This window comes from Gymnogyps californianus, chromosome 4 (assembly GCF_018139145.2).
Source record: "Gymnogyps californianus isolate 813 chromosome 4, ASM1813914v2, whole genome shotgun sequence".
Classification (NCBI taxonomy): Eukaryota; Metazoa; Chordata; class Aves; order Accipitriformes; family Cathartidae; genus Gymnogyps; species Gymnogyps californianus.
Genome location: NC_059474.1, coordinates 36038644 through 36066582, shown reverse-complemented (window position 1 = coordinate 36066582; position 27939 = coordinate 36038644). Strand labels below are relative to the sequence as shown.

Genomic DNA, 27939 nt, shown 5'->3' with positions numbered 1-27939 from the left:
CCAGAGGAAGGAGAAAGGTACTTAGTATACCTAAGCATATACAGACCAAGGTCTCCTCACACTGGTTCACTCTGTACTGTAGAGCTGTTGCCATACAACATTTCAAAGACTTTTTTTTGCTTTTGAAAATTCAGTGTTCAGAGAAGAAGTTCTGCACCTGTTCTGAATGATTTATTGTATGTCCAATTTTCTTCAGAGATTAGTGAACAGAATGGAAAAAAATGTTCTGATCTCTTTGATGTTATGCTGATGAAAGAAATCTGTTGTAAAAAGGTATTAACTGAACTTCCAAATGTACATCAGTAACAAGAATATACAGGGAAAGTCTTGTGGGCCACTTCCAAGTGTTTTGTTAGGGTGCTACTCCCTCCCTGTCTGTTCACAGACACTTGATCCTGCAGCGGTAAATGCCTCCTATCAGATCCAAAGAAATAAAACACCTTCTCTAAGACACTAATTAGCATTCTTTATTATTGCAGTTAATTAAGATGATAGTGTTTTTCTTAATGTTAATTCATAATTTATATTAAAAAGTCAGATTTACTTCTATAAATAGAAGAGGTACTTAACATGCATATCTTGCTCTCAGAAATTGTTTATATTTCCTAGAACCAAGTATTATACTTGTGTTTACATTGTCACAGTGAACCAAGATTAGAAATAGATTTAAAAATATATATAATACTCAGCAAGCTAATGCCATCTTAAAGGCTTTATAATTTTGAAATGCATTCAAAATTTGCAGAAGACTAAAATGACTATATACAAATAACCCTATCCTGAAAATTGGAACAGTTTGTTGTTAGTCTGTGTTGTAAAGATAGGAGCAGAACTCAACACACATAATGGTTGCAAAAGCCTTAAATCTGTTTCAGGATTCAATATGAAAATGCCTAATAATAGGCATTCCACTTAAGTGTATGTAGTACAAATATCCACGTAAGATGCCATGTTGTATGTACACGTATTATTATTGTATTAAAAATTATGGCCTGCTTTTCCCTTATTCCACCTCTTTAGCAGTAGCCCTGAAGACGCAGGAGGATACTATATGTGTGCTGCTCTGTGTGTTGTCAGTGGTTTAAAAAAAATTTACGTTCACTTATTTCTTACTTTTCTTCACTCCAGATGCAATAACAAGTGGAGACCTTAACCCTAAGGAGAAGCAGCTTTTGGGTAAAAGGTGTGATTTTGAGTGCAGCTAGCGAACGCTGTGTGCAGAAGGCTGCCACAGAGGACTAACAAGCTGCAGATGGTGATGAGGGCAAGCACCGAGGAACCTCTGTGCTCTGGGATTCAGGTTCTGAGAGAACCTGCTGCTACCTGGAAGCAAAGAGGAGTTCTGAGCTGCAGTGGCCCCTTCTCTTAACATACTGCTGGCCAAGACTTTTTTTTTTTTTTGTCTAGCCATTGTGCAATTGTTCCCCAAAACTGAGATATAAGATCAAATCATAGTCTTCCTGGAGGCCATTTGTCTACCTAGACCATAGTCATTGCAGTGTTATCATGAGATAATGAGGATGTATATTGATCAGCTGCGTCGCACTGATGAGTGACGATATTCCTTTGGCAAAGTCTTTCAAGATTACCTCCTCTCTGGAGCTGAAGGCAGAGTATTCCAAAGCTATCTTCTTTTTGAGCCAAGTGTGGCTTCTATGATTATTTAGGAAAAGATTTTTAGCTACATATGAAGAAAATTTACATTGTGGCAAATTATGTTAATTTGGTCAGATCAAAAAGATTATCACCGGAAAACTCACTAACAGTTCAACTGTATGAATGCTCCCAGGGTAGTCTAATCATCAAAGCATCAATAACCCATATATAGCTTCAAAGATAGTACGTGCCGTTTCTGAAAAAGGAAGGGCCCAGTTGGGTGGTAGGATTAAATGTTAACAGTAGAAAAACTCTGATAAAGGTTTGTATTTTCAAGCTTCAGATAAAGTCAATACTTCATTCAACGATGACCAAGATGACTGAAAGCACTGAAATGCTTTTTACAATGCTCATTAATAGATACGAGAGCAAAATGAAAATCATCTCTGGGTCTGCAGTGACACTTATTAACAAAGACGTGCTATCGTTTTTTGCGGTGTATCTTTGCTAGCTGTCAAGCCTCTGACATGTTCAGTAATGATAATGATAAAGTTGTTGTGTTGCTAGAAGCTTAGAAGGTAAATGTTTGCTATACCACCTTCCAAGGCAGACTTTTTTTTTCTTCTCCTCATTAAGCCATGTCATTTCTAAGCAAACAGGCCAAACGGGCATTATAGCTGTCTTAGAACTTTCATCTAGCGTTCTGCAGAAAATTATTTTATTAAATTTCTCATGATTCTGCTTCCTTTACTGTGCACCTACTGGGATTACCTCAGCTAAACTATTCTGGGGGTGACTTTTCAAGATATGCCACAATTGTCCTAACTTTGAGAAAGCTGAGGAATAGGGATTGTAAGCCGGAACAGGCATTGTTGTCATCTACCTTGATTTCCTTTGTATTGCCGCAATAAGTAATTAAAGGCTGAGCCAAACTGACTGCTTTCAACAGCTGTAAACGTCACTGCATCTGTCTCATAAAAGGTCCAAACTGCTGAAGGAAGAATTTGGTGTTGCTGTATTAACCACATGTAAGTATGCTCAGCCCTGAGCACTGTTGTTACAGCAGAGTCTTCAGATACACCTCCGCTAGGAGCTGCCGACGATGTTCAATACTGTCTGTCATACTTGGCAGTTTGTGGTCACTGAAGTTGTTACAAGAGGGTAAAAGGGCTCTTATCTTCTTAAAGGTCCTCTGAGTCTGTTTAAAAAAATCTGTTTTGTCAAGCAATACAGGGAGGGTGTACCATGGTTGACTGCAGTCAAGTTTGACAGATGACTACCTGACTTAGAGGGAAAAGAATGTGTGTATTTCCTATGAACTTTGTGCTTTCTGTGGTATAAATGCTCAACTACAATGCTGCATTGCATGCCTGGAATATTGTTCATCATTGATGCAGAAAGTAGTCATGTCATGTCTGTTTCTTCCTTGTTCCGCAGATGGAGCAGCATTAGCTGGGGAACATGTGGAAGGGCTTTTTTGTGCAGTGACGATAACTCAGTGTTGTTTGTGATGAAGTTTGTATGTTCTGCTCTGTGAACAAGATAGTGACCAGCAGTGGTCTGTTGACTTCCATGAAAATGCTCCTGAAAGGTGGGCACTGTGTTGGGACTAACCCTTTACAGAGGAATACTTAAGCAGGCTGGATTTGTGGAGTAACATCTTCTGGTCATTATATTACTTCAAAGAAGAATAAGAAATAGGCTCCCATGGTTATTGTCCCAAACCAGTGTAGGAAAGGATGGTGTGATTTCAAAATCAATTTCTTCCCACAGATGTATACATTTATGCTAGAGAGAGCTTAAATTTTGATTTTTTTTTTTTAATAGTCTCACTCATATCAAAGTTTTCTATAAATCTGTCATACAAATAATAGTTATCTCTTGGTTTTACAAACTAAGTGTGTGAGGGAACAACCAGCAGAAAGTGAGAATATGAATGAAATGAATAATGTCAGGTTATAAGATAAAGCATGTCGTGTTATGAGAGTATGATGTATTTAGTATATTTACATTTGTTATAAATCATGCTTCCAAAATAGTAAAGAACATGTAAAGAAGATGGGAGACCTGAGAAAATGAATTCTCTTAGACAACAAGGCAGCAGCTTTATTAGAGATTAGGATATTATACATTGTTGGCAAAGGAGCAATGTGTAATAAATATTTTTATCAGAGGCTGTGGCTACAAAATAGACTTTTTACCCATCTGTTAGAGAGGTCTCATAAGCATGTATGATAGATAGTAAAGTTAGTATTTTTCTCTGTTCTTTGACTTTTCTGAACTCCTCTGGTTGAATGCCTTTTGGCATCTCCTTTTATAACACCCTCCAGTTCCAAATTAGAGTGGTGGAAGTAGTAGTAGTAATAATAATAATATACTCCTCCTCAGTTCGTTATCCATAAAATTATCATTGTCTTGGTTGGAAGGGAGGAAGAAAGGGCTTGGTTTAGAGAAATGCAGTTGGTATTGTGCGTTTTTGGGGTTTTTTTTTGTTTGTTTATAATTTGGTGGTAGGGTGTGGGGGGTGACCAGTGACTATTTCTTGTGATTGCAATGACAAACAAGCCTTCCAAAAAGCAAAAAGGTTACACAAAATCTAACTCTTGGTCTCAGTCTTTACACTGAGCAAATGTAGAAAAAGCTGGGAGGTGAGCTTAAGAACGGATAAACAAAAGTAATGTATTTAGGGGAATAATAATCAAAACCTACCTTACATTACGCTGACCTCAAAACTGGCAGTTACGACTCAGGAATGAGATCTTGGCAGTGTCTTTGACAGCTCTGTGAATGATTGCCTTTGTGAACGGTGGTATCCAGAAAAAGCAATAAAATTTTGTTCCTCATCAGGAACAGAGTGGAAAGGACCATTTCACCGCAGTGTACTACATCTTGTGTGCTGCGTGCAGTTCTGGTTTCACATCTCAAGAAAGGCAGCTGGGATGTGTTGGCAGGGAGAATAACTACCAGCCTTCAGAAGAGAGATTATGAAGTCAGACTCTCCAGTTTTGAGAGGAGGAGGCTCAGGATGTGGTTGCTACAGATGTGATGCTTACAGAACTGTGGATGTAGTGTGATGGACAACCAGGATGAGAACCTGTTACTCATGAGATGCTGCAATACTAGAACTAGAGGGCATGCATGGAAAACCAGTAGATTAGTCTGAACAATTTAGGGGAAAAGATACACTTCTCTATTTTCTTTTTTTTTTTTTTTTTTTTTTTTTTAACAGAGTGGGCAGTAACTTCTGGAACTTGTTACAACAGGAGGTTGTAGAGGCAAATAGTATCAGCAGGTATGGAAAGGTGTTCAAGAAAATGCTGGACAAGAAGTCCTAAATGGATGTGAAAGGACTGGGCAGGGATGTACTTTTTTAACGTCTGTTAACACACGATAGTGGATACTGCTGGAGGAGGAGGAAATATGCTATAGATGATGGCCAGATTTATGTGCTTCCCATAAACAGTATGTCCTGTTGCTGCTGTCACACAAAATACTGGAGTAAACACACTATCACTTTGATCCAGTAGGACATTTCTTACATTCTTGCATTACTTAGGTAACAATTACAGCTAGGAGTGACCAAAATAAAAGGCTTTGTATGTGCGTGTGAGTACACAGAGTTGGTGGAAGGAGCTCCCAAGGCTAAAACATATGTTCCAAGGCCAAAATCTGTAAAACATGAGGTAAACTTTCGTAAAACATGAGATGTTTTACATCCCCTTCTCTTGAGAGGGGAGAGATGAGGTGAGTTGCACGCAACACTTGAAGGATGCCATGCTGCAGGGCTTCTGGACCTTCTTCTGGAGAGGAAAAGTGAGAGCTTTCAAAGTCTGTTGTTTATTTCCATTTCAACTTTTCTTCACAACTTTGGAGGAAACCTTTCCATCTAGTATTTCTGATTTTCATCCTCTTTAATTACATTTCAAATTAGATGTGAAAATAATCTGCTACTGATGACATGATACGTCCTATCTCCCTCCAGAACTCTGACCTCACGTACCACCTTCAAGCTCTTTGTCTTTAAAATCCCATGCAAGGTAATGGCTTGTGCATCTTATGTCAGGTCTCCTCTTTTGTATCCTCGTCTTTCCCCCTTCCCCCAATTAATCTGAAAACATTTCTCCTTCCATATTCATTATTTCTCTTGCCTTTGTGTTCTCCTAAGCCTGGAACTTCTCTCTTAAATTGCTGTTATGCCTTCATATCAAGCCCTTCATGTGTGATGGGATATACTTTTCCTGACTTGTAATGGGAAAGGAAACCTGAAGCTCTAATATTTTTTTTTTTTCCTTTTAATTTAAGCTTTTTGTCCATACAGACTCACTTTTTCTTCTTGTTTAGTCTACTTTTCCTTGTATCTGATGCCTTCCTCTTCTTAATGTAGACCAAAGAGCTCTCTTACCTCTGTACTGCATTCTGAGGTTGATGGTATAAACAATTCTGTAGCACAGTTTGACCTTTAAATGCAACTGTGAAACTTCTGTGCTTAGGTGGCTTATTATATTTATCCCTTTTTGATCTAAGCAACTAGACAAATTTTGTGTGTTGCTTCAGGAAAGAGGGGGGGGAAATCAAATGTTTCTTGCAATGAATATATAAATGTAAGATGGACCAAATTTAAGACTGTTTTACTGCTCACAAGGCTCTATCCCCCCCATGTCCCTTTACAATAAACAAATACAAAACAAAGATCTTAAAATTCAACTGAAGGCACGTGCTGCTTCATTTGCTCAGGCCTTCTCTCTTCCTGTTTTGTGTTCTTATTTTGCTCTATTTCAGTCAAGATTCTTTTTTCACATCATTCAAACTCACAAGCAGCCTTATATTTTCTTTTATTTTGTCACAGCTTTGTTTGAGACTATTATTTTCTCTCCTGTAAGGAAATGTAATGACTTGGAGCAGTCTGAAATAAACAGCATGCCCAACAGTTTGACTGAGGTTAATTCAGCCTAGCGTAGGATTATTTTTGCACATTGACTCTGAGTCAATGAATGTTATTTTAAAGGAAGCTATGAATGCTGCTTTTAAAGGAAACCAATTACATGCAGTAGAACCAGTTTAAACACACTTTATTGTTATGTTATGTGCCTATTTATTGATAAACTGTTATTGGAAATGGCTGTCCCACAAGCTTTTGGGATTTAGGGACAAGATCACAGGGTTTCATTCTTCTTTTTCTTTCATTTGTCTGCACTGTGGATGTGCTTCTTTTCACTTTTTTTCAGCTGGAAAAGGCTATCCCACTGCCATGTTTGGGCTAATGTGTTCCCCTTCTGATACCTTTTGTTGAGCTGAAGTAACAGCCAGTGCTGCCTTCAACGTTTTGTGCTTCTGGAGGTAACACAAAACTGGAGTTCTGCCACTGCGGAAATGCTTTTTTTTTTAGGCTTGGAAATATAAGTTGTAAGGCATATTGAAGGGAGAGGAAGCTGAGGTGACCACAGCAGTCAGCTGGGGCACAGAGAATTACTATGGATGGCAGTCTTCCTCGTGGTAGTGATTCTGTAGGATAATTAGTTATGTAACATCCATAATCGTTACCCTCGACACAAGGATTAAAAAAATAAGTGACTGATAACTTTGTATCTGCATTTTTGCTTGCCATCCTCTGCTGCTTGCATATGTGAACAAGAGAAGTCTGCAAATACGCATTGTCCCTGGACTGATAATGTAAATCTCTGCTGCAAAGCTTGCCTGGTTGGACTTTATGTAGGGGTGTATGGTCTTGGCCCTTTGTTAGGCAGTGTGTTGCCTTCCTTCTAATTTATTCTAGCAGATTAGAAAATAGGAGAAAAAGTAGTAAAATACTCTCTTCAAGAGTATTTATGTACATGTGTGGGTAGGTCTTTAGGACAGAAGTGACCAAAAGCTAGATTGATAGCAAAATCCCTTTAGAGCCTGCATAGCACTACAGCATTCAGTTCCCTTAGCTCAAAACAGGGTTTCAGGATACGTAGTTTGAAATAAGATATAGAAAAACTTCAGGAGGTTTCAGAGAAATAATTTGATTCATGTTCTGAATATTCTTGGAAGCACAGTTGTCGTTCTCAGGGATTTACAGTGTCCTGTTCGTAACAGTTGCATTCCACGAACACATATATATATGTGCAGGGATTTAGAGTTAAAATTGTGTTTTCTTAACCTGGACATAACTTGCTATTCTCAATCTTCAGCTGCTTGTTGGATATGTGTAGCTCGACAAAGAACTATGCTTTTTCCTCTGTGTGTGTGAGATTTCGGACAAACCTGCTCTTATAGAAGAATGATTGCTAAGGACAAGGAAAGGTGTTACAACACACGTAAAAGTAAAATATTTCTTAATGTTTTACTGGATCAGAAGAATGTGAAACTTTTTTTTTTTAAAGCTATGTTTGGTGAGTATTCTTTAAATGTCAGAGGAAAAATGCATAGTCATTTTCCATACACCTTTCTTAGCGAGTAGTATTTTGTTTGGTTATGAAACTTTAAATACCATTTGAATGCCGCTGTTTGTTTTCCTATAACAAGAGGTTTCATACGCTATACTTGTTCAGTCTTAATTTTCAGCATTTTTAATGTTGCCTTTCTTCTTCTTTCCCAGTAAGAACACTTTTATTTTTTTCTTTCTTCTTCTTTCCCAGTAAGAACACTTTTATTTTCTTCTTGCTTACAAGCAGATGTACTTCCTCCTCTGAGAGGGGCTTTCAGCAAAATACGTAGACACTGGAATTTATGTACTGGAGCTAGAGATGAATGGTCTAGTGTAAATCTGCAGCTGACAGCCTATGCTCTGCCCTGTCACCCGTGCTCCAGGAGATTGATGATTTGCACAGGGATAGTTCGGAGGAGAACTCAATTAATTAACAAGGAAAATTCTTTATTCCATTGTGCAGCACCACATGACTTTTTTTATAATCTATAAAGGTGAGGGAAATCCTCTCTGGGCAGAAAGACCCTAAACTGAGCCTTTTTTGGCTGCGTGTTCAGAGGCGAGAGGTGGGGGAGATGCGCACCCCTCCCGGTCAGGCTGAGGCTTAATTTTGCCGGCGCCCTTTTGGGTCGGGAGTCCTGGGGCCGGGGGGGCAGCCCTTGCCCCCGGGGCGTGGCGGGGGACACCCGCTGCTGAGCCACGCCGGTGCTGCCCGCCCGCGCGGCGAGGGCAGGGCGGGGGAGGCGAGGCGGGGCGGGCGCCGCCGGGCCGCCGCCGCCGCCGCCTCCTCCTCCTCCTCGCCGCCCTGGAGCGGCCGGGGGCGGTGCGAGGGGCCGCCTGAGAGCCCCCCCCCGCGCCCCCCATGCGCAGGGCGCGGGGCGCCGGCCCGCCGGGCGGCTGCTGCAGCGGCCGGGGGCTGCTCGTCGTGGGGTGAGTGTGGGCGGCGGGGGGGGGGCGGGTGCTGCGCCCCGGTTCTTGCCTGGTTGCGGGGAGCTGCAGCCTGCCGCGGGGAGGTGGCCGGGGCCGGCTTGGTAACCCTCCCGGGTCGGCTGAAGCACTGGCGCGGGTGTAGGGGGACGACGTTGTTATTCCTTACCGTCATCATTGCATGCCTGCAATTGCAGAGACTTCGGTTAGGGCTGGAGAGCAGTCGGGAGCTGGCTGCTGCAGTCCCTGGCGTTCGCTTGCCAGCGCTGGGGAAGTGTGCTGTGAATGTGCTGGGAGGGGTTTTTCCTTTCGTTTTATTTTATTGCAATCGTTTCCTGGCTTGTCTTCTAACGGCGTGTGGTCCAAGGAGTCAGGAGGAGTAGTACCACTGCATGCAGTGGAATGATGTGGTAGAAACACTTTTTTTTGCTCCATCTCACATCATGTATTATGCCATTGGGTATAATGTGTATGCTTTGTTTCACAGAGAAAGTCCATGAAACTTTATTGGTGGTATTTCTGCGTTTTTTTGTGTTTGTAGGTTCAGGTTTCCTTCAAAGCCACCCTCCCCCCCCCCCCCCCCCCCCCCCCCCCCCCCCCCCCCCACCTGCGGTTCTTTGAAAAGTCAGAAAGCCTTGTAGATATAGGAGATCCAATCAGTGTAGTCAGTTCAGATTGCCGAAAGTCTGTTAAGTAAAAGCAGCAGCTGGAATACGAGAGGAAAGGGTTCTTGCACAGGCAAATCACTGCAATAGGAAACAGAGGGCAGCAGTAAATGGTTTCCTCCTCCAGTGGTGTTTCACAGGGATCTCTCCTGGGCAGTTCAAACTAGTTGACTAGGTAAAGGGGTGACCAGTGAAGTGAGAAGGCTTGGTGGTGATATTAAGCTGTGGAAAAATACTAAGGACAAGGGTCAGCTATGAAGAAAACTGAGAAAGACCTTACAAGATTGCCTGGGCAATAGAATGGCAAATGAAATGGCAGAGAGGGACGTACATGAACAGAGGGAACCAGCTTTCCATGTAGAAGATGAGCTGTGAGCTCACCATTATTGCCTGGGAGGTAGATCTTGGTGTTACGACAAAATGAAGCTTTCACTGGACTGGACTGTGCCACTTTTCATAGGGCCTCTTGGTGCTGACAGTGGCCAAAAGCAGATGCCTAGGAAAGAGGGAGGAGGATTAGAGCAAGCGCATAGAGATGCTTTCCACTGCTGTTGTCTCAGCCTCCAAGAATTTGCCATTCAGGGTCTTCCCTGATGAGAAGTTTAAACTTGTGGTAGGTTTTTGGTGGCTTTATTAGCCAAGGCATAAGGAGTAGCATGTGTGATGTGGTCCGTTCGAGTGGGGAGTTAGATTTTGACATATGCATCTTTGTAATCTGTGTAAAGGCAAGAAAGTATAGGAAGAAGGCAGAGCAATCCTAACTGTTGCAGGGTGAATGTACAGTTCTTGGCTAAAGAAATCAAGGAAACTCTTAAACTGTCAGCTGTTTCCTTACAGTTACTCATTCACAAATGTACTTTGATGCAATCATGTTGCTATTCATGGTTGTGACCTGAGGATTTTATGAGATGAAAATAGGAACTTCCACAGATGAAGTAATCTGTTGCTCTAAAAGTGTTTCTGAGGAAAATTTGACACATCCGAATATATTCTAAAGAGATTTTGAAGTTTGAGCATGCGTTCAGGTATTTGGAGAACCAAAAAAGGCAAGTTCTAGCATCTCTTATGCTGGAAAGGCATAATATTAGAAAGTTTGTGGCTTGGTTTTTAATAGAGTATTAAGGAGTCTTTGGTACTGGAGGAACTGGTGCTTTGTGGCCTGTAAATGTATTGAGAACGTGCCCATGTTTCCTGATGTACTAGTATCTCGGTTCACTTAGAACAGCCAAGTTGAGAGTTCATTGCTTTAGTAAAGACCACTGTTTGCTTGGCAGCATATCTGTAACTTTTTCTTATGCAGAGAGATGCCTGAGAAAATGGGCTCTATGTTAATGATTGAACAGAAACACATAGCTAAAAAACTGTGTGGACAATTACTGGTTTGTGCCTTTGCTCTGTTCCTGCAATAGTGAGGTGCTGCCGCGTTTGTGTGCACTTCGTGCAAATTTTAAAGTCCAAAACTGAAGGAGAATGCCTGTGGAGTAAAATAAGTCTCAAATTATATGTACATTTTTCTGAAAAATATTTCTGTAAATAAGGTAAATAAAAACTATTTTAAAATAGTTTGCTTCAAGCAAATGTTTGTGTTGATGGATAGGATTGAAAAATTCAAGAGAGTTGCTGTCATCTTTCTTCTTTTTTCTCCAGTGGAAGTGTGAGTTAACCTTACTTAATATTATGGAATGATGCGTTTCTGTATTTATAGGAAGGGACTATCCAGAGGTTCCACAAATCAGTGTCTTTCTGGAAAAAGTGGGGAGTATCTTCCAGCAGTTTTTGAGAGAAATGTGCAGGAAGCCATCGACAATTATACTTGGTATGCATTCATTTCTGAAATAGTACTTCATTAACAGACTATTGGCTTAAATAGTTATTTAAAGATTGGTATTCATTTTCACTAGTCATGCTTCTAGTGATTCTCATGGATGATAACTAAGTAAGAAATTTAGAGATTATTTGAATTTGCAGGCAAAACAACACTTTAATCAGCTGAGATGCTGTGTTCAGGCTTCTATATATGTCAGTTTATCATTACAGGACTGAGAAAATGTGTTTATCTTTGCTTTCTGTAATTTACATACTACTTTTGTATGTTATTTGTTGCTTAGAATATATTGTTGTGTTTTCTACTTCTGCCAGCTGAGTAATTCCTTTCTATGTATAGAAATGCACAGATTACACATAACGCAGGATATAAATTGATCTAAACCGTTGTTGAGAAGGTTTGAACTTTACTTCTGGTTTCTGTTATGGGTTTGCCTATTTTTAAAGCATAGTGAAGGGCACCGATTAGGCCTGGAAGGGAAGTCAGACTTCATGGTTAAACACAAATAATGCTTACCAGCGTTGCAGGTCAGTTAACTTTTCAAGAATGTTTCATTGCTATTGGCACTGGTTAGGATTTGCCTGGCCTGCATGTCTGACTGCCCTTGCTTTCACTGCATCCCAGGGTGGGTGGTAGCTGGCAGGGACCAGCTAGAGCTTTCTGAGAGCTGGAATCCCAGAGCTCAAGATTTAAAGTGCACCAGGTCTAACAGCATAAAAGACGTTGTGTACAGATATGTGACTCAATGCTATTTGAAACATTTGTAGAGATGTTATGCTCAGTTTTGCATAATTTTCTTGTGATAGCTTCTAATAGACTTAGAGAAAACAAAATAATTGTTAGAGGTGGAAATGCTTGGGGGGGGTGTATATATGTGTGGATATATTCTAGAGTGCCCTTACAGTTGCAATGATAAACATACATATCAAAGCGTAATGCTGTAGAAGGAATTGCCTTTAAGGCAGTAAATGGTACAAATAGGAGCATGCACTCATTGCGCTCTACTTAAAAACATACATTTGCAACTCTTCACTGCAACAGTACGTCCTGAAAATCTTGCATCCAACAGGAATATGTTTCACTGTCTATTTATATGATCAGTTGTATTATTTTTAAAATGTTTATACAGAAAACAATTGTGTTCTTCATTTTAATCTGTCGTCTTTTCACAGTGAAACGCTTTCATCACTTTCATCTAGTGGTTGTACAACACCCACGGAGTTGAATAATTCTTGGTCTGGCATAAACAGCTATACTACTGGTTTGTCTACTGAAAGAAGTTCAGTTTACTCCTGGAGGGACGATGTATGTCGCAGAAACTTTTACAGTACACTTTATCTAAATATTGTAGAATAGACTAATTTTTACAGAAAATGGACATGCAGCACATGTCCTGTAGGAGAAGTTAATTACTTGCATTCATTATAGCCTAATGAGTAAGTATATTAATTGAATATTTAAAAAATAGTTCCTGTTTGCAAGTTGATATCAGTGCAGCTGATATGTAACAAAGAAAAATGGAACAAAAATATGAAATATTGAAATTTGGGGAAAACAAACCTGTTTTACCAAAGAAGGTAGGCTTAGGTTTCTGAGTCCAAGAGAATGGTAAAATACGTGTTTTCAAATGCTGCATAATGCAGGCAGTGTCTAAACTGAACTATTCTCAATGTTTTGATTCATAAAGTATATTCATGAGCATGTGTGTAAATGTCCCAGTCTGAGTAAATATTTAGCTCTTACCTAAGCTCAGTTCTGTTTCGTAGATGATGCTGACCTCTGAGGCATGCCTGGTGCAGGCCGGCAGCATTGAATAAATCCAAAAGTATTGTGGTCACTGCCACTCGTTTTAAAAAGCCGTCCATGGCTGCCAGTGGTAGTTCTGCCATACCTTTTGCATAATGTACTGACCCCACCGGTCGCTGTCAGCCCTCCAGGAGAAAGCCTGACCCTGGATCATACAGTCACCTGGGTGAGAGTTATTTTCCCATTCCGTTTCAGTGTGATCCCTTCTGTAGCCTGAAGTGGTTGGGGCACTCAGCTGGAAGTGAACAGATATGGTTTGGGCCCTGAGTATTATCATTTTTTTTCTGTGTTTCAAAGTGTCTAATGTAAGTGGCCAAATATCATTGTGAACAGTGCCCCAGCCGAGGAACCCTCAGCCAAGTGCTCGTTTCCACCTCACTGGATAACGTCAGGCTCTTCCCTGCTACTTTCATATGCCCATGCGCTCACCCGTTTCTGGTTGCACTGAGTTGTAGCTTCAGTGAAGAGGTGTGGAAGGCCATTTCTCAGTCTGGTGGTTAGGAAACAGCCGTCAGTGTATGTCATGCAGGAGGAAGGTGCCCCTTCTTTGCCCTCTTAGCTGTTTTACTCAGAAAGGAAGAGCGCTGCTCAAAAGAGTAGGGAGCTTTGGTGCTGTGGGTCCCAGAGATGCAGTGTGCATGCTTCACTTCACGTTGGAGCAGGGAGCGAGCTGGGAGTCCAGACACCTTATAACTGGTCTTTTCTGTTGGCTAATCCTAGGCAGCTGTCTGTTATCCATTAACTTCGTAGAAACATAGGCTTCTAGTTTCTTTTTGCTAAATTGCCTTGCTCAGGCGAGCTACGTGGGATTTTTTTTGTTGCACTGTGGTATATAAATTGTGTGTCCAAAGCAGGTAGTCTGAAGATCCATTCTGAGATGCTCAGCCAAATGGTCAAAGCTGTCCTGTTCTTCAAATATTGTGGGTTTTTGAGTATCTATGCATATTTGCTAACAATTATTAATTTTATAATATGTAGGAATTTGATAAAGCGAACACACAGAGAGTGCAGCAGTTATTTTGGGAGATTGATGAAATGCTGTTTGAAGGAAAAGTTACCTCCCAAACTCAGAGCCTGCAGGCAGAATGTGCAGACTGGGTTGAACAATTTCCTCATCTAAGGTAAGGAAATTTCTTGCTGGTGGTAGTTTTAACCAGTTATCACTCTAATTTGAATTTTTGGGGTACACTCATATGAACTGCTCCTGATGTATGGCATCAGTAACACTTTTGCATTCAAATCTGGATCTCTGGGACTGAGCTGTGCCATAGTTACGCAGTAAGTCTGGGTGGTGGTGCACTAGCAGCTAATGCTCTTCATTTTGCTTAATACAATGATTGCAGGCAAAGATACTTTAGCAGGATGTAATGAGAAAATAATAATGCACCATTTTCATAATGACTTTTTCCTAAATAAAGAATACATCTTGTAAAGAAATATTTGTTTTTACTGTAAGTGAAAACATACTGTGAAATTCCAAGAAATTCAGTGTTAATTCTGTTGTTGATTCTTCTAAAAAGACATGAAAAATGAAGGCGACCACATGCTTTACATATACTGCACAGCTGTAATGTCTTTCTAGGCTATGTAAATCAATGTAAAACAATGTGTGATATTAACCTAGTAGTAACTAGTTGAACAGATATGAGGATGCATATATGATTAATGAGAATTGTTTTGCATAGATGTGCAAAATGTCTAGGTAGCCTGATGCCTGCTTCTTATAACACAGGGGACAGCAGTCAGCGTTGCACTGTGTTGTACTGTCCTGCGTTCGTAAATGATGGCATGTCATTCTTTGTGAGATGTGGTAACTAAGCTATTCTAAATAGACCTGCATGTGTCTATCTTCTAGTCAATAGTTTGTTAACACCATTAAAAAGAATGCTGTCAATAACTGTGGTATGCTTTCAGTGCTTTTAGATAATTTGCAGAGGCTTGTTACTAGTAAATATAAACTAAAATCAACTAACAAAGCTTGTCACACTCTGTCAGGAACAAGAGAGAATTGTTAAATAAATCTGAGGCAATTTTCACTAGCATTAAGCCATGCTTTGCCTTGTTTAGATACTGTAAAAAATAATAGAACATGCATAAAATGGAGACAGGTTTTTGTGCTGTGTAATTCATTCAAAATATTAAGTCATTTCACTATATTTTTAGAGTATTTTCACTAGGTGTAATATTTTTTAAGTGATTCCCTGTACTTACAATTTTCTGATTCAAATCTAATGCTGGTGATACCAACCAAGTCCGAGAGGTTGAAAGTGAACTGAAGAAATCTGGGAGCTCTGTGTCATTTGGTATTAAGGGATGTGGTACCTCTTGTGGTTTAAAAAGGAAGAAAAAAAGTTATTTTCATTATTAAGCTTAAACCTTAAAACTCAGTTTGTGTTGACTAGTTACTCAAAAGAATAGCTTCTGGGATGCTAGATTTATTTCTGAGAGTTGTGCTTCAAATTGCTCACTGGCTGTTGTTGTGGTTTAACCCCAGTCAGCAGCCAAGCACCACGCAGCCGCTCCCTCACTCCCCGTCCGTCCCGCCCCCAGTGGGATGGGGAGGAGAATCGGGAAAGAAGGCAGAACTTGTGGGTTGAGATAAGAACAGTTCAATAACTAAAGTAAAATATAATATTAACAACAATAATAATGAAATATAATAATAATAGTAATGAAAAGGAATATAACAAAAAAAAGGGGGGGGGGGGAGGGAAAAAAACCCCAGTGATGCACAATGCAGTAGCTCACCACCTGCTGACCGATGCCCGAGGCGCGATCTGCCCCTCCTGGCCAACTCCCCCCCGTTTATATACTGGGCATGACGTTCCATGGTAGGGAATACCCCTTTGGCTAGTTCGGGTCAGCTGCCCCGGCTATGCTCCCTCCCGGCTTCTTGCACACCTGCTTGCTGGCAGAGCATGGGAAACTGAAAAGTCCTTGGCTTAAGATAAGTGCTACTAAACACACTGATGTTTTAGTTGTTGCTGTCAACATTATTCTCACACTAAATCCAAAACACAGCACTGTACCAGCTACTAAGAAGAGAGTTAACTCTGTCCCAGCTGAAACCAGGACAGCTGTCCTTTTTTTTTTTTTTTTTTTTTGATTTGTAAAACAGCTATGTCGATATATGAATACTTAGCTCAGCATGTGGGAATAAATGTACTTGAGAACTGTCATCAAAAAGAGAAAGAACAGATCTATTTAAAGAGAAAGCTTTTTGTTCTTGGCTTACAAAATAAAAAGTAAAAAAGGCTATTGCTTAGAGCTTCATGTGGCATGAAGTGCTGTTCTGTAAAAGGTAATCTCAAGAAAATGTGTTCAGGTGAGTCTGAACATTACCAGTTGCATCTGTAGTGCAAGCAGCAAATTATTTCGAGATCCCTTGAGAATTCTAGTGAAAAACAGTTCAGTGAGCAGTGATTATTACTTACCTATACTGTGTTCAGAAATTATTTTATAATTTTGTGTACATTTAAATAGAGTTGCTTTTACCTTTTCTGTCTGCCTCTGTACATTATGCACGTTGGAGTTTGTGCATTTTCTGAACATTAATTCTAGCCTTAACTATCCATGTAAACATTTTGGATTAGGACTTCTGCTCACATTGATGGATACTGGAGTTGGATAAGTGAAGTCATAGCAGATGTTATTTGTCTTCTGCATCCATTTTTAAACATTTCTTACGGAGTTTTGATAAGAAAGGAAGTGTATTTACTTTATCTGCCTTTAGAACGATCTAACAAGTTTGACTGCTCTTAAAAATTATAAGCTAGAATCTCATCTTGTGTAAATCAGCTTAACTTTAATGACTTAACTACTAGGCAATGTTAACATATTACACAAGACCCTGGCCCCTCCATAAATTACTTTTTCAAAGCAAATGTAAGGTGTGCGTTCGCATTGCCTACTGTTTGCAGGTATTTGTATTCTTGATGTTTGCATATGGAGTGGATTTCCATCTAAGATATTGCTCACTTTCTCCTTTTTATTCAGGGTTCTAGGAAGGCAGCTCCTATTGCCGAAGGATGAAGGTTTTCAGCATTTTCAGAGCAGAAGTGATACCTGTGTGGATACTAAGTGTTTACTTGGCCTCCGTGAATGTACTAGTAATATAAAAGAGTATGTTAATTTTTTTTAAGTTTTCTTTTTGGTCTTCCCTCTTCAGAAATACGTACAAATATTACTTTTGTATTACTGAAACATTTCAGTATAAATAAATATGCACTTTCGTCTTTCTTTGAATATTTAATTCTCACTTTGTTGATATGTTTTCAGGCTCTGCATTTCAGGCTCTAAAATGATCCCAACAGCATCTCCAATACATAAATCACTAGATTCAAGTTCCACTAGGATTTCTGCTTCTGACTCATCCATGTATTCATTCCTGGAAGAAGAAATCTATGATGTGGATGGAAAAATAGAAGAATATCTTGCCTTTGACAACAAGGAGCTGTAAATAACACATATATGTATTTTTGAAGAATATAATGAAAAATTATCAGTGAACCCAGTCAGGGTTCATAAACTGTGTTTCTCTTCTGTGAAATACAGTTCCTTCTGTCCCTGTGTTTGGTAGCACAGTGGTCAGAGCACTCACTGGGCATGTGGAAGATTAGGTATGTTGTCTTTCTAGTGGTTCAAAACTCATATCTTCCATGTCAGAGGAATGTGTCTTAACCACTAGTTGTTTTGAGGTGTTTTGTGCATGGAGATTCAATATAATGAATATTTAATTTTGAGACAGGAAGTAGAATGAAGGAATCCCTTCTCCCCAAGTGAGTGCCTTGACCACCAGGTTGTTTAGGGTCATTACACTGTACAAGCTCTCATCGTCTGCCCTAATGCATCTTAAATTCTTTCTGTGCAGCATATAACAGCTTTGTGAGGAGAGGTGCAGGATGCAACCTGCATTTAGAGCACTCTTGTGAGTGACAGGAGTCACACAACCATCTTCTTGACAGTGCAACCTGGATTTCCTGTGAGCCAGTTGAATGTTCCAGCAACTAGGCTACTGGGTGGATGAAAGACCATAATGTGCTGTTTTCTAAAAGGCCTCTATGAGGGGGAAACTTCAGCAGGACTAGTGGGGCACAAAGCATAGCTTTTTGTGCTAAAGCTTGATGCACTTACAGGAAAAAGACATGGCTGTTCTGAAAAACTGAGGGACCAGACTGAGACCCTTTCAGTCCTGCTTTTGAAAGAGAGGGCCTGGGTGGCTGCCTTTTTGGAAAGGGATTCTTCTCTCTTCGTTTTGCTAAGTAAGCAAACTTAATTTGGGAGAGAGACTTGACTGAAGGTGCGTTTCTCTCCTTTGTGCCTCCTTGATATGTTGTTTCTTGTTTCCTTCAATTCTGAAATATCTTGTTCTCCATAACTAAAACATTAGGCGTTAAAAAGCCTGATATGAAAATAGCTTGGTCATTTTGTGAGTTGGACCATTCAGCCAAGTCTCGGTTATAGTTAAGAAGTTTGCAGTCCAGTTTGAGGAAGAAGTGCCTGAGAAGAGAAAGAGAGATAGTAGAAACCAGTATGAATTTGGGATCATCCGTGTAATCTCAAAAAAATTTGCATTTCCTTAGAAAGAAAGAGGATGGCATTAAAAAAAGAAAAAGGTTAAAACTTTCTTCCTGAGAGGTGTATTAGAAGACCAAGTTAGGAAATGTTGCTACGTTGTGCTTCCCTAGGGAGAGAGGGAGGGGGAAAAAAAGGAAAAAATTAAAAATGTCACTGTCCACACAGTAGTGGAAGGGAAGGAGGTGAGTGCAAGGCTATGGGCTCCGCTATTCTTGTCAGGCTGCAGAAATCCTTTAAAGTTGTTTGTCTTTGATCAGTGGTGGCGTGTTGCAGATGCGTGCACGTACACAAGACGTGATAAAAAGGAAATGTTCTATGTGATAGTCCTCCTGCCAAATGCAACAGACAATAGTTCTCTTATGTTATGGTAAAAAGCATAGGGTTTAGTCTCAAATGATTAAGCGCCACATATAAGAGCTGCAGATCTTTCTGTTGTAATGCCCTGACTGGATTTTATAGTTTTTTGCCTGCAAGCAGAAGAAAAAGAAATCATTATATGTATTCAATAGGTTCTGTTCCCATAGGTATTCTGTACGTTTGAATTTGAATTTTTTTGTGATCTACATCTGACTGGCTTGTCTTCCATATGTATGTTTCTATTCATTCGGTGTATTAGAAGGAGGGTGAAAAAAAAGTCAAAACCTATGGGAATTCATTTGAATTTGCTTCCTTTATTAGTGATGATGAGAGTTGGGAACAAAAGAAAATGCGTCTTGCTGAGAAGAGGAGTAAGCGTGGCATTCCCCCTGTTTCTCCCAATGCCTGTATCAAAGATGCTGTAGCTTCTGAAGTATTTGATCGTATCTGGAGCAATGTAATTGGAATATTGGAGGAACTGATTCAAAAAAATTGGGAAACTAGTATCACAGGTATTTGGTATTTTCATATATGGTATTTACCGAATCTAACTCAGAAAAGTGATTCCCCCTCCTTAAATAAAGCTTGGGAAATCTGGTCAAGATAACCATGTTGGTAGTACAGCAGTATAAGATATGTAATGCCTTGCAACAGGCGTGCACACACATGCACCTAAAATAAAAACATTCCTACTAATTTTCAGGGAGTTCTGTATGAGAGGTGTTTAAAAAAAAAAAAAAAAAAGACTGAAAGAACTTCATTGCAGGAGAGCATGTTTTTAAAAAAAAAAGATCTTAATCACTGGCTCGGGATGCAAATTGATGCTGTTAGCAGGGGATCACTGACAACGTGGTCTGAATCTGGAACCTAGGAATCAAAGTATCCTAGTCTTCATTGTTTGAGCTTTGTTAATAAAAAGAACCTTTAGGTAGTCAGATTGTTAAAGCGAGATAGACAGTCTTGCTGACAGTGCAGGAGTTTGAGTTTAATATAGGATGAAGAAATGGTGATGCATGTAATTTTATTGTATTTTATGTTTTCGTATTCTAACAGACTGTAGTGAGGAAAAGCAAAAGCTAGGAAAATTAACTAGAAGTGAAATTCTATTTAGTGTGCATGTGTCGTCTTTGGAGGCTGAGGGAAATTTCAGTTCTTCTTTCAATGTATTTTACGACAGTAACAGAAGAATACCTGGGGGTGGGTTTTGGAAATTACCTCAAATGTAAGGTACGCTCAACCTCAAGTGTAAGTCTACAACAAAGTAAGAAATGGCAAAATTTCTCCGAATACTTGCAGTATCAGAACTTAACATTTCAGGTGTTACTGAAATATAAAAGGGCTTTTCACACCAGAGGTGGATTGTTTAGCTCAATATTATAGTTTAGGGAGGATAGCTTAGCAGTTTTATGATAGATGTGCTCTTTTATCTTTATGAAAGGTATAAACTTATGACAAATAGATAGCTAACCAAAGTCATTCAACTAGGAATATAAAAGAATTTGGGTTTATAATAGAAATAAGATGGTAGTATATACCCAAAATGAAACAGTGTGTAGCTGCTGTCAGACAAGGATAGGATCGATAGACTTTTTTAAATATATATATTTTTTTTTCTACTTTAAAAAAAATCTTTGGGAATTTTTGAATAACATTCTAAGAGTCTTAGCAGTATTTTCTTAAACACCCTCCTCCAACACTACCTGTATAGACCAACTTGTTTGTCAGTGTCAGAGAAAGCATAAACAAATGGGAATGCTTTCAGAAAAACATCATTTATGGTAGATTTTTAAATATCATGGAAACTTAAAACTATATGAAAGTCTTTATTTACTGTGAAGTGTAATATTGTTTGAATCCAACAAATGATGACTGGTAAACATAAAAAAAATACCTCTTATTCCCTCTACTTTTTTTTTGCTGTTGTGCAGAGTGTGACAAACAGGTGAAAAAACTGAAAGCTGTTACAGCAAAACTGCCACATTTGCCAGTCGTTCGTATTACAGCAGATGCTGGGAGCGTTCCTCTTTCCAGAGGCTCTGAAGCACGAAGTGTATCTTTTGGGTCTCATTTTGTTTCCTCACAGGTAAAAATAACTTTCTGTCAAACGGTGTTCTTTTTTCTGCTAACCTTGGACAGAGTCCTGGTTGAAGCTAGAAAAGGCTCTTTTTTTTTTTCCTTTTTTTAAACCAATTAGGTATACTTAAAATGAGTCATCTCATGTAAAATGAAGGTTCATTAAATGCACATTTCTTGTTTACTATCACTTGTTCTTTGGTGGCTCTTAAAGGTGCCGTTTACCACTAAGATATTGCTGAAGTTGTTTTACAGAAAAACCTACCTGTTAGACAGTTTTCTGTCCTTAGAAAATAATTCTGCTTTAATTGTGGTCCAGTCATTTCCTCTTGGTAGAATTAAGAAAACAAATCAGGCTCTTCCCTGGACTGCAGGGATGTGAAGTTCCAACTTGAAGTGGTTTACTCGCAACCCTGTGAGTTTCAGACTCTCATTCCTTTTCATTTCCTTTGCCCCTTGTAAAAGGGGACTCTGCAGTACATCCACCAGCGCGCTGGCACTAGGTCTTACCTGTCTTTGTGGAAGCTCATGTTTGTATTGATAAAATGCCCTTTTTTTCCCGCTTGCTGCCGCCTCCTTCTGTCCCCTGGCTCCTGTTTTGCACGTTTTTTTTTCTTTTCCAGCCACTGCTTCTGTTTGTGGGTTTTTTTTCCTGTCTCTCTCTCTATTCAGTTCAGGTGATTTCATTCTCTTCCATCTGCTCTTTTTCCATGCTTGTTAGGTAGTGAGATAAGAAACACAGAAGAGAGAGCACAGCAGTCTTGGTGCTCCCTGTTGGTGCGCTTGGTGCTGTAGTGGTCCCAGCAGCCAGAAGAAGTAAAATACTTAGATAATAATGCCCAGGCTCTGTGCCCCTGGGCTGGACTGTGCTGAGGTGTCCTGGTTTCAGCTAGGACAGAGTTAATTTTCTTCCTAGTAGCTGGTATAGTGCTGTGTTTTGGATTTAGTAGGAAAATAATGTTGATAACACACTGATGTTTTTAGTTGTTGCTAAGTAGCGTTTATACTAAGTCAAGGATTTTTCAGCTTCTCATGCCCAGCCAGCAAGAAGGCTGGAGGGGCACAAGAAGCTGGGAGGGGACACAGCCAGGACAGCTGACCCAAACTGGCCAAAGAGCTATTCCATACCATATGATGTCATGCCCAGTATATAAACTGGGGGAGCTGGCTGGGAGGGGTGGATCGCTGCTCGGGAAGTAACTGGGCATCGGTCAACGAGTGGTGAGCAATTGCATTGTGCACCACTTGCTTTGTATAGTTTAATTCTTTTAGTATTACTATTGTCATATTATTATTATCATTGTTTTTCCTTCCTTTCTGTCCTATTAAACTGTCTTTATCTCAACTCACGAGGTGTTTTTTCTGATTCTCTCCCCCATCCCAGGGGTGGGGGGGAAGTGACCAAGCAGCTGCGTGGTGCTTAGCTGCCGGCTGGGGTTAAACCACGACATGAGGGAAAACAGAAACTTCACAGAATTGAACTCCGGCTTCAACTGAAACTTATATTGCAAATTGAGTTGCAATTCAGTAACTAAATTACCCAAGTTCTGTTTGTAAGAATCTGTTTAAAATAAGCAAAACAACGTATTTGCCCCATCTACTACTGAGAATTCTACTGAGCCATCTTAACAGAAACTTTTCTAAGAAACAAGTAAAATAACTCCTAACTACGTGCTTTTTGAGGTCTTCCTTCAAAAAAAGTAAAGGTTAATGCATACTTGTTTCTCTTACTAGGTTCACCGTTTCTCCAGCAACTTCTGTAGTGATTTGAATGGTGTGATGACAGTTCAAGCAAAACCACTCCAACAGAGGCATGTTGCCACAGTAGAAAAAATACAGTAGGTGTTGGTATTGACATTTTCAAAATGTGGCATAATTCATATTATGTAAAAGATGTTTTGCAATTATAAAAAGGCAATAAGAAGGCAGTCATCTCCTTTGTGTGTATCACTGATGTGATAATGACTTGTAGAGGTTGCAATGATACTCTGTTAAGAAATCCTTTTTTTTTCTTTTTTTTTTTCCTTCATCCTCATTCCCTATCTCATTCTCCTTCCTTTTTCCGTAGGAATGAGCAAGAAGACAAACAGCATAGCATTGGCTCCAGTGCTCCAAATTCAGTGCACGCTAGGTTGGGGAGAATTGCTGATAACAGTGTTCTCTCATCATCTCGGGTACTGCTGGCATCTTCTAGGAAGCTACCAAGCCATTGTAGGTTACCTTCTCTCACTTCTGACCAACTCTCCTCAAAAGCTCCTAATATGTACAATGATGAAATCCTTAGGGGGACTAAATTGTGAGTTTTTTCATTTTTTTTTCTTTGCTTTCCTCAGAACTTTACTGAAATATCACCAGTGAAGGATTTTGCAAAAAAACTTGAGAAATAACCTGAGATTTATTATTGATTCTGGAATTCAGAGAGAAAAAGAAAGCAAGCAGAACCGTGTTTTTTGAGGAGAGGCATTTGTTTTATTTTTTTGTTGCTATATTAGGTGCTGTTACTTTCTGTAGCTGAACTCTATAAAGAAATGTGCTGCCTAATAATTTCATATTACTACAGTGAAAGAAGTCTTTAATATGAATTTTCCTAAAAGAGGAACCCTTAAAATTCTGTAGGGGTTCCAGCTCGGATCGTTTATCTTCTGCTCGTGCACCTACAACCTGGAACAAGTTACCACCAATAAACTCGGAGGCTGTTGAACAATATCTTTCAGTACCTCGATTGCAACAGAGCTCTGTAAGTTGTGTTCATTTTTGTACTGGTGAAGAATTTCAAGCTATTTGGAAATAAATTGCTCTGTGTCACTGGCTGAAATGAGCAATTTTACAGTTTGTGTTGGTTCGTATTCAATACATGGTCTTAACATGCTAATGTGTGTTACATTGGGGTACTGTTAGAATGCAAGAAAAGCCAGTTTAAAACCTCAGGTCACAAACAGATCATGGTGGAAAGACTTTTCTCTGACAACAGAAAAATCTGGTTTTAAAAAAAAAAAAAAAAAAAAAAAAGAGAAAACCAACCAACCAGATAGTAACCTTGCACTTACATGCATCTGGATTTAAATAGCTCTTTTCAGTGTTTTATTCACTAATGCTAGGTTATAAGTAGAAAATTATGCTGACTGAAGTAGAAAATGATACTGACTTAAAAAAAAGATAAATCTTATTGACACTGGCCTATTTTTGAAGGATAGAGAAGTAATAAATTGCCAGAATGAAAGTAAATTGGCATGTTGATATTATTTTGCTTCTGAATAATATTTTTGAGACACATGTAAAGTCTTATTATTTATTATTATTATTTTAATTAATATAAGCCTTTGGGGATTATAGTCTAATATTAGGAAATAGTCTCAAATCTGTGTGAAAAACATGAGTACCCTATAATTGCCTTAAGTAGGTGCTTTTGGTTAGTGAAAACATGTTTTTCTTTTCTCCTTCTCTTGTGGCTTTTTTGTATGGCGACAGGAAAATTATGATTTTAACCAATTCAGTTGCTGCATTCTCTTAATGGTCTTTTTAATTCTCTCAGCATCGAGGACGATATGCTCGTAGCAGAGTGTCAAGTGCAGTGCCTGGCAGTACAGAGCAACAGCCACTCAGAGAAAGAACTGTTATTATTGATCAATTTTCAAGGCCCAACACGACTCATACATTCAGGGTATGTCACAATGTAAGTAGAGACATGGAAAAGTGAAGAAGCTTCCATTCATGCCCACCGTTGGTCTACAGAAGGTCTCATTTACTGGGTCTCTCCTGATTTCTGATGTACAGGGATTCCTGCTACCTGTAGAGAGGAGGATGTTAAAAGGCTTTGGGAAGGTGTGGGACCTTGAAAAGCAGGACTAGTGTTTGAGGAAGTGATTTTTTTCAAGTCTAATGCATCAAACAGTTCCTTTGAGGGTGTCTACGCACTAGAAGTGTGCAGTTTTAGTACTGCTTGGAGCTTTGCAGCTTGGTAGGACTCATTCTGCTAGACTAGATCGTAAAAACTGTAATCAAACCATTTCAGTAGATAAGCATACCATACTAGTGAATAATATGTCTTTCCTTTTTACAGACAGACACACCTCAGAAGAGATCACTGACTCCCATGGATTTTGCTCACCACAGAGGGACAGGTCAAAGATTTTTAATAGGTAGGCAAAGTAAGAATCACTTGGAAGGCAAAAGGCCAACAAAACCTATTAACCCATAGTACAGTTGAGAAGTGCTCAGGGAGAGCCATCTCGGCATAAAAGAAGAACAGGTGTGCTTGGCAGGATCTTTTGAGTTTGATTTTGAAGTTTCTTCTCACTTGCTCTGAGATAGCCCTAACTCCGTTAGGAATCCTGCAAAGCTTCTTTTCATTGTTATGACGTGGAAGGAAAAGGATTCCCCCTCATCTTAATTTTTTTTTTTTAAAGATTTCAGCATATTTACAATTATGGCAAGAGTATGTGGTGTACAGGCTAGATGTTTTGCAGCTGCTAGACTAGCAACACACATACATGTTTGAACTGTTTCATGACATAAATTTTGTTTTAGCCCCCATATAAATTCACCAAATTAGTAAACTTTTTATGTGGGGAAAAATAAAATTGAAAATGTGCATTTTTTTAACATAAGTATAAAGCTCTCTCAAATAAATAAAAAAATCAATATTGATTTGCAACTATGTCTTCCATTTGTAACACCGAAAAAGAGAGCAGCCCTACGTGGCTTATTTAGTTCCATTGTTACAATAAAGCTGACTAGCTAGTTCCTGAGGTATTTGAGTGCTTGTACGTAACCTTTATTTGTTTGGAAATTCCTTGAGTTTAAATAATTATATGATTGGCATAATTATATAAAAGATGATGTAAGAATAAGGGCAGGTTAGCAAACATTGATCTGAGCAGGCTGATGGAAGTAACTGGTACATAATCTTGCAGTCAGTGTCTTTCAGATTCTACCACAATTAACAAACAATGTTTTATCTTTTCTAGGCTCCCAGCATTACTACAGATCCTTTCAGAGAAATCCTCCAACCTCAAGGAAGAGATTTCAGATTGCTTCTTAACCCAGCTTAGCAAGAGACAGAAACCCCCTGCACTGACTGGAAGCCTGCAGTGCTAAATTTGCCAACTAGTATCTTGTGTAACAAAGAACATGTGCAGTATGTTGGTTTCTGCTGAGCCTTGCAATCCTCAGGATGCCTGCATTGCCTTCTTTTAAAGTTGTCTGACCAGAGGTTAGAGTAAAAATTACAGCAAAATGAAATAAATGGTTGAGGTGTCTGCTCTGTTTGCAGCATCAAGATGTTGCTGCTGCTGCACTTTCTTCTCAGGCATTCCTCCTTTTTCTGTCTTTCCTTAGGGAATTGTTATTCTACCTGTCGAAGCAAGTAAGTTATGTTTAGGCCACGAAGTCCTGTTCCCACTGTTTCGTGTTTCGTCAGTGTTAAAGATGTTCTAGTCTATCCAAACATCAGTCATATATAAAATTTATACTTTTAAACAGGAGTTTGTGGTATCTCCTCTTTAACTGCTCTTTTAACATTTCTCCATTTTTCAGTCTGCCTGCTTATTGCAGTTGCTCTCCTGTAAATATTGTCTGTCCCTACTTTTTCTTCTTCCTTTAATTCTTTTGAGATGGAATTCATTCATTGCTTCTACTTAGGCTGTTCTAATCATCAGTAACTATGGGAACTGCTGGGATAAACCTTGTTTACAGCAAGTAATGTTTTCCCTGCCAGGCCAAACATGGTTGTAGATGCTGAGCAATTGAACCTGCATGCTGACAAGTCGGTAAGACCGTTCCCACTTCTTGAGATTTCTTATAAAATATTGCCTGTTATTGTACAAATTAATCATATTTTGAAATACTGAGCCTTCAAATTTTTAACATGAAAATAAGTAGTTAACTGATGAAAGCATTATTTCATACCTCTTTGTGTAGACCCAAATGGGAAGATCAAAGAGGAGACTGGGATTGCATTCTGCCCAAAGATCCCAGTCCCGATCAGGTCCCTGGCTATTAGTACTGTGTGCACTCACAGTCAGGTGTTCCTCCTTCCATCAGAGCGCCAGCCAGTTTAAGTAGATGTGTTTGAAGAGCTGTTGAAGGGGAAAGGGAGGAGGAGAAAAACTTAATTATTTGCCCAAATTGTGCAGTTAAGAGCAGAATCAGTTTCTTCTACTTGGGAGCTAATACCAGTTCTCATCACTTCTTTTTATGAATGTTCAAGGATTGGTAATCCAAGGCAAAGCATTTGTAATGTATATTTTATATCTGTACTGTTAATCAGATTTCTAGTTTTTGTAAATGGTCATCAAGCACTGCATTCTTTTGAGTAAATGAACGCATTTTTAAATTACTTTCCTGGCTTAATATTTTTCTTCTTTCGGCTACACTAAGTTTACTCACTGGTGATATTATGGTATAGTATCTGAGAAAGCAGAATGCTTTTGCTTTGGATTTGCAGGTTGATTTCATACAGTTGCAGGTCAGTTTGATGCAGTTTCTTCAGAAATCTCAGGTCAAAGATGACATAATGTTCAAAATTCACGTTTAAGTCTTCTTCAGCAGTGTGTCCAAAATATATTTTTGCTCTCCTGAGTGCTCCCTCCTGTACTATATAGACATTGACAAGAATGCAGAGAAACGATGGCAAAATGTGTCCCTTAACATCTTGTGGCACTTCATGGCAACCCAGATCTTACATTGTGAACTAAATGAAAAGA

The 27939-nt window shown here is 39.3% G+C and overlaps 1 protein-coding gene across 2 annotated transcripts; it reads left to right on the top strand.

Moving 5' to 3' along the window:
* Window positions 1-27572, top strand: FAM149A (family with sequence similarity 149 member A). 2 transcript variants are annotated; one of them, XM_050895898.1, is made up of 14 exons: window positions 1-17; window positions 11303-11413; window positions 12595-12727; window positions 14207-14349; window positions 17225-17350; window positions 17507-17683; window positions 19484-19674; window positions 21091-21245; window positions 22970-23073; window positions 23304-23531; window positions 23852-23972; window positions 24768-24908; window positions 25296-25374; window positions 26203-27572. In XM_050895898.1, the coding sequence occupies exons 4-14, from the start codon at window positions 14264-14266 to the stop codon at window positions 26274-26276; spliced, it is 1482 nt and encodes a 493-aa protein (XP_050751855.1). In that variant the 5' UTR covers window positions 1-17; window positions 11303-11413; window positions 12595-12727; window positions 14207-14263; the 3' UTR covers window positions 26277-27572. The 2 variants fall into 2 exon arrangements, with proteins under 2 accessions (XP_050751855.1, XP_050751854.1); XM_050895897.1 differs by lacking the exon at window positions 1-17 and adding an exon at window positions 10189-10210.
* The last annotated feature ends 367 nt before the right edge of the window (window positions 27573-27939 follow it).

Coding starts and splice junctions, on each gene's coding strand:
- FAM149A (XM_050895897.1), top strand. CDS start 10,191: ATGAGAAGTTTAAACTTGTG. Junction 11,414..12,594: donor GCCATCGACAATTATACTTG/GTATGCATTCAT, acceptor GTCTTTTCACAG/TGAAACGCTTTCATCACTTT. Junction 17,684..19,483: donor GCCTTTGACAACAAGGAGCT/GTAAATAACACA, acceptor TTCCTTTATTAG/TGATGATGAGAGTTGGGAAC.